At 37.2% G+C, this 6,326-nt stretch overlaps 1 protein-coding gene and 1 long non-coding RNA gene across 2 annotated transcripts; both read right to left on the bottom strand.

The window, feature by feature from the left end:
• Positions 1–2,989: 2,989 nt before the first annotated feature.
• LOC120109224 lies at positions 2,990–4,439 on the bottom strand. The gene is made up of 2 exons (XR_005510201.1): positions 3,909–4,439; positions 2,990–3,792 (listed from the first exon to the last, which is right to left on the bottom strand). It is a non-coding gene; the product is annotated as an uncharacterized LOC120109224 (long non-coding RNA).
• A 223-nt stretch (positions 4,440–4,662) lies between these two features.
• LOC120109223 (splicing factor U2af large subunit B) lies at positions 4,663–6,099 on the bottom strand. The gene is made up of 3 exons (XM_039122969.1): positions 5,897–6,099; positions 5,589–5,656; positions 4,663–5,058 (listed from the first exon to the last, which is right to left on the bottom strand). The coding sequence occupies exons 1-3, from the start codon at positions 5,928–5,930 to the stop codon at positions 4,921–4,923; spliced, it is 240 nt and encodes a 79-aa protein (XP_038978897.1). The 5' UTR covers positions 5,931–6,099; the 3' UTR covers positions 4,663–4,920.
• Between the last annotated feature and the right edge of the window lie 227 nt (positions 6,100–6,326).

The raw sequence follows: 6,326 nt of genomic DNA, 5'->3' as shown, positions 1-6,326 counted from the left end.
TGGAGAAGCTAAATAACATTAATTATAAATATAGGAAATTAGAGGAAATAGAACAAAGAAAACTCAGATGAAGATGCGACAGAAGAAAAAAAAAAATTTATGATATTGAAATTAGAGGAAATGATATGAAGAAAGAAAAGAAAATGAAGTTTTAGAAGTTCAAATGACAAAAATTGAAGAGGTTGAAGAATTGAAAAGTGAATGAGTTTAAAAATTTGACAAGAAGTGTGTATCTAACGAAAGAGAGGTATTTTGGTGAATGGATCTGGAGAGATACCAACTTGTTACCTTCTGGACATCTTGGATGTTATGCTTGTGCAGTCGATATAATCCCTTTTATAGCTTGTTCAAATGATGAACAGAGAAGTACATGAAGCCAAAATATTTGAAAATAGGAAACATTTAAACTTTTAGAGTAGAGAACTACTTTTATGATGCATAGTAGATTAGCATGGAAGGTTTCTTTGATCGAGAGGAGCAAGCTCATGCATAATTAAAAATATTTTATGGGAGATGGTCCACATATAAAGAGTGGAAGGTATTGATATGTTTCAATGAAGGCATACAAGTAGATAAATATTTTGCACAAGAGAATGAAGTTATTTCATAAACCTTTCATATCGATTGAGATGGACATAAGCATTTTTGCGTTTAAAAATATTGGACCTATAACAACAATCAAAAAGGTACATGTTTCCAAGCCTCCCAAATTTCATATTTTCAAGAAGCTAGAATGGTGCATAGAATGGCATATGAAGGAAATCTATTATGAGTCAATAGGAGAAAAGTATCGTGACCTAACAAAACAAAGAGGCAAGACTTCACATCAACCTTATAAACAATATGGAGGGAGGGTTAAATAGAGCTGTTCATTGAGAAACCCACTGATGAGAACGTCCTTGGCTTGAAATCTGGCTTGATAGGAGCTCACTTGATTAGTCAACAAATTGAGCTGGAGATTAGCCCCTTTCACCACATTTCTCAATTGTTTCTGTGAAGGTTTTCTCCATCAGTTGGACAGCGTATCAATATTCTGCTCCATCATAAGTCCTGCAAATATAAATGTGAAGCCTGTGTATTATAGAATTGCTACTATAGAGAAAATGATGATCAAATATTTGTTCATCTTTCACATATTATAATGTAACATAATTGGTCATGCTTCAAAGTATTGTTCCTAATAGTAAAGAACAAAAGCGATAATTCCCATTGGTACAGTGATATCAAAACAAAATTATCAAGAGCGCAAATGAATCACCTCTCAAGCACTATATCATAATATGTTCTCCAATTTACGAACAAGAGAAGAGTTAAATTTCCAACTATTAACATATAAAACCTGAACGAGAAACATATCTTTCAGCTCTAAGTATCCTTAGCACAGGCAGAAATTTCAGTTTTGAAGGATTCATCTTCTTGTGGTTCATAGCTTCCTGGCAAGGGTTGCCTACACTCATTACATCTACGAACCTCCAACTAACCAAACAAAAGAGGTTATGTCATATGGAAGGGCCTAAATGAAGATGCCAAACAAACAACATTTGCAACCATAATTCCATCCGACGTATTCAAGCATGCTAGACAAACAGAATGTACCTAAATTCAAAGCAAATTCCGAGTAAAATAATGATATTGCAATGTTTCTAGGAGTTTTGATTATTGAAAAAAAAAAAAAAAAACAAGACTGTAGCAAGTCTAATAAACATGATCTGGCTGATTAAGCTTTATGAGCACATCTTGGTCATTTTTTAGCTTCGCATACTATGAGAGGTTTATGTGTCCTCCACCATGTTTGCATATCCAATAGTGACCAAATGTAGGTCTCCTAAGAACAGAAAAAATCCCCAAATTTCTATGATTTGTTGGCTTTCTCGATTCCCCTCAAGATTTCTCCAAAATTAATGATCAAAGTCCTGAGGATCTAATGAACCTGCAAACAAGCATGCAGATCTAGGGCAAAACTCTTAAACCACCATCCGAGAAGGGAGAGAAGGAGGAAGTGTCTTCATCTAAGCTCCTGCTTCTTCTCCCCTAACCGAATCTCCATTGTAGTCTATTTGGTTAGGATACTCAGCTCGCACCCTGAGCAAAAGAAGCAAATCTAATCTATTGAGACACTGTTTTCAGTTTTCTCTAATTGAGAAACGGCGCTATTGCTTGAGCTCTAGCTCAAGTGTGAGTTTCACAACAAAGGTAAAGTATGAGTTCTAGCTTGGGCTTTTGCACCAACTCTAGCTCTGGGCTCTAGTTTGAAAAGCTCTTGCTTCGGGTTTTGGGAGTCCTAGCACTCGAAATGAGAAAAGTACGTGGTGTCGATAGGATGGTACCGAGATGAATCACAAGGAAGAATGCCCGAAAGGCAGTTTTCTAGCATATCATAAATGAGAGCTAGCCTTGCGCTGAACTATAAACTATATGTGGAGCTCTATCTTGACCTTGCCGGCTGAAGCGACGTCACCTTACTGAGCTATTCATCAAATTTCCATATTTCATCACTTCATCAATAGTCAGTGGATGGTCGAGCTTCGCTTCGAAGGAAGACACTCCTTTTTGAAGTTTCTAGAATAAAAGAGCCAGTTGGATTTAATATGAAAGGGTTACAAGATGGGTGAAACATATGTACCATGGTTCATCACATATTGCATTACTCTTCAATGATCCTATAATATATGCTAGCTGAGAGAGAAAAAATAGTGGCAAGGATGTTTACTCATTTTAACATAAATATCACCAGAGCCTTCTACTATTTGCTTTTAGGAGAATTTTAGCTTTTCAAACTTTGATTATTAAATTTGTTGATGAGATTGAAGTCCTCACTTTACACCATGTGCATATTATGACTACATTCTCCATACAATCAATAAGGCTACGGAGTTGTTCTAACTTGCTATCTTGATAATTATACCAAAGATCAAAAGCCAATTGGCACCGTTTTCAAGGTTAGAATATTTTTTTGTAGCATTTAGGAGGTAAAGTATCTCACATCTCAAAAAAGTAATTGTTATGAAGTTTTCTCATTTCAAATAAACTGAACGATCAGTCTAAATGGTATAAGCTTGTGCAAACACTTGACTCATTGCTAACAATTTAATTAAGCAACAATTCTTCCAATCATACCAAACTATAAGTTCTGTTTAAGAGAGAGTTCATTCACAGCTTATGCATATCGATGGCCCTTGATTTCATGGTCCTCACAGCCTTGCATGGATCACATGCACAATGCGAAGGTCATAGATTGCATCAAGGCCTTCTCCTTTGCTGTCGTTGATGGTCGGCCTTCATCACCACCATTATCAAATTCTCCTCCCCATCCTCACCTCACTCTGGTTACAGCTGCCACTGATCTACTCAACTCTGACAACACCAAAGAAGAAAGCCAAGATGGAATCAGTAATTTTCAAAAGAGAAGACCGAAACTGGCCTAGCGTGAAACTAGCTGAATACAGTCGGTCCAAGCCAATGGCGCGGCTCCAAAGGCAAGATTTTTGAGATTTCAGAAACGTCCATGTTGTCAGTGCGTTTCTTCTTCTTCTTCTCTTAAAAAAGAAATGTAAATTCAGGGGGAAAAAATTCAACAAATAAGAGGTGGGAAAGAGTTCTGATAACCAAAAATCAAGAATAAAATAACAAAATTAAAAATATATATATAACTTTTTAAAATATTAGTTCATTTAAAAACAAGTGCAGGAAATGGAAGAATACGAATGGGGACAAAAATATAACTTAGCACATTACCAGAAACAACATAAAGCATCATTAGTTTGTTTGGATTCCCATGAATGAATCATTCATCTGCAACTCGAAAAAATTAGTTAGTTCTCAATTGATTTGTCAATGGAGATCAAACGGGGTTATAAAAAAACTTGAAACGATTCAAACATTTCCAGCAAGCAAGAGAATATTATTACCATGTTTGCTCATGACCATTTCACTGGAAACAATAGTCAAAACTCACATAGATCTGTGCCGTGCAGGATGAAAAGCATGAATAGCCCTGCTTTGTCAATCAGATGTTAAACTAATGATAGCAGCTCTCCATTTTATTCATCCACTTTTATACCCCCTTGCATCACATGCGAAAAGTGGAGGCATCTGTGGTTGTTTGCATTGTATAAGAATAACAGAACTTAGGAAGCTTATTCCACAGTACATGCCACATAATCTGCCATGACAATCCCACGCAACAATTAAAAAAAATGCAATCACACATGCAGATCCAATAAGAAAACTTGCTGATTGGTCCAATATATGATCATTCAATGATTATGTTACTACATATTCACATTGCCAAAACATGCCAAACTTCCAAACCAATAATCAACACCTTTACTCCAAACTGCATTGTCCAGGAGTCAATAGCAAAAGATCAAAAGCTTCATTAACTTCTCGTCTATCCTTCCTGCTGATGCAAATCAAGTTATTTTGTGGTGGCTAATAAACATAAAACTACTTAGCCTCTGGTAGGTGGGAGAAAATATAAATAGAAATTGGTCAGCATGTTCCAGTATGCGTATATCATAAGATAGATAAAGTGGACAGCCCGTTTGGCCAGCCTAATCGGTATTCTGTTACTGGGCTGCACCCAAGAAACACAAACAATAATAGATACATTATAAAATCTATAGGTGCTATGCAAGTCTAAAAAAAATCAACAGAAAACAATAGTAAATGTTTGTAACACTGCTATGACAGGCAATTCACCAAATCTCCATGTTGCTACCACAATATGCGATCATGTGTATACTATTTTAACATATAAGAGATGCCAAATTTGCGTAGCTAATTAACTCTTCAGCATATGTCCCTAATACCTGTCTAAATTGTCCAAACACAATAGCAAAGCATCAGTTCGGCAGAAAAGCCAATGGTACAGCCTTCAAGTTGTTAAAAAAAAGAAAGTACTAGAAACAACGATGTCAGCTATCCATCATATTCTCCTTGGGCAAACTTAATCTCTGGATAGAAAACTGCAACGACCTGATTTTCCCCAAATTTCCTTCCATGCAACCCTTGCCTGGCTTTAGTAGATCCCTCAGTGTCAGCATACTCCAAAAATACCTGGAAAGAAGCTAATTGTTAAGAACCATTACAATGTGAGCAGCATTGATGAAGAGATCGAGTGTATTCTGCCTCAGGTGATGGATGTCCGCAAAATAGGACAAGCCAGATAGTACATCAGTATGTTCACAAACTAGAAAAAGCAAGATTCGCCGTCTCAGTACTAGACCTATACTGGTGCCATACTAGCACAGTATCGGTACAATACGGTATGAAATTTTTTTAGCTACCAAGTATCGGTACGCCACCCGTACCGAACCGGTATGGTACGCCCCATACCGCCCAGTTCGGGCCGGTATGGCATACCTAGTAGAAAAGGAAGACCATAGCAGAAGGGATAAAAGGGTAGATTACTCATCATATTTTACCAAGAATAAAAGATAAGCAAGGGGCGAGAATGTGCTTGCATCTATAAGCATGAATGGGTGAATCTGCAAGGCTTTACAGATCCTTCTTATGTTATATTATAGTCGAGAAGGGAGAGGATTCATATAGTTGGATGATCTAAATTTCATGATCGTTGTACTGACCTTCCCTAAGCCAGGAACTGGTTCACCATTTGGACCAGGTCGAGGGATGATAACATTCGCCAAGTTACCTGCAAACAAGTACAAGGTTATAAGATGAGAACCAAAAAGAATTACTAAACGAGAGATAGTCCGAGGTTAGAACACAGAAAACAGGATCTTCTGTGGATTAGGCCTGATTCTCAATGGCATAAGGTTGGACTACAAAAGACTGTCAAACAAAGCAAAGGAAAAAAAAAGAATTAAGAATACATGGTTGCCATTAAAATGGACATCAGATATAAAGAAAAGCTATGAAAACAAGTCCTTACCATATTTTCCACCCTCGCCCCTCATGTCCTCCATTATGTCTTCATATTCCTCGTCGTCTTTCAATTCATCTGCACTAACCACCTGGGTTAAGCATACTATTTTGGTGGGAAGGGATCCTGCCTGGTACACAAGCCTCTGCACCAAAAAAGGTTATTAAGGGAAAAAGGAAAATAAAGCCAAGCTCCTTAAAAAATGTGCAGATCAAGATAGATCAAGAACCAAAAATGGGTTTCATGGATACGATTCAAGGAAGTCATATGAAAAAAAAGATAAGTTCTAACCAAAATAAGAACATCAGAAGCATTGTAGGAGGGGAAGAATAGTGAACCTTCTTAGCTGGCATAACTAAAGAAAGAAGGTGGCAGGCCCTGCAGGGCAGGGCACAGAGAATATTTAGCAAGATTTACAAAGCCCACAGGTGGGCTTCCA

This window comes from Phoenix dactylifera, unplaced genomic scaffold, assembly GCF_009389715.1.
Source record: "Phoenix dactylifera cultivar Barhee BC4 unplaced genomic scaffold, palm_55x_up_171113_PBpolish2nd_filt_p 001914F, whole genome shotgun sequence".
Lineage (NCBI taxonomy): Eukaryota > Viridiplantae > Streptophyta > Magnoliopsida > Arecales > Arecaceae > Phoenix > Phoenix dactylifera.
This window is presented reverse-complemented; position numbering and strand designations above follow the sequence as displayed.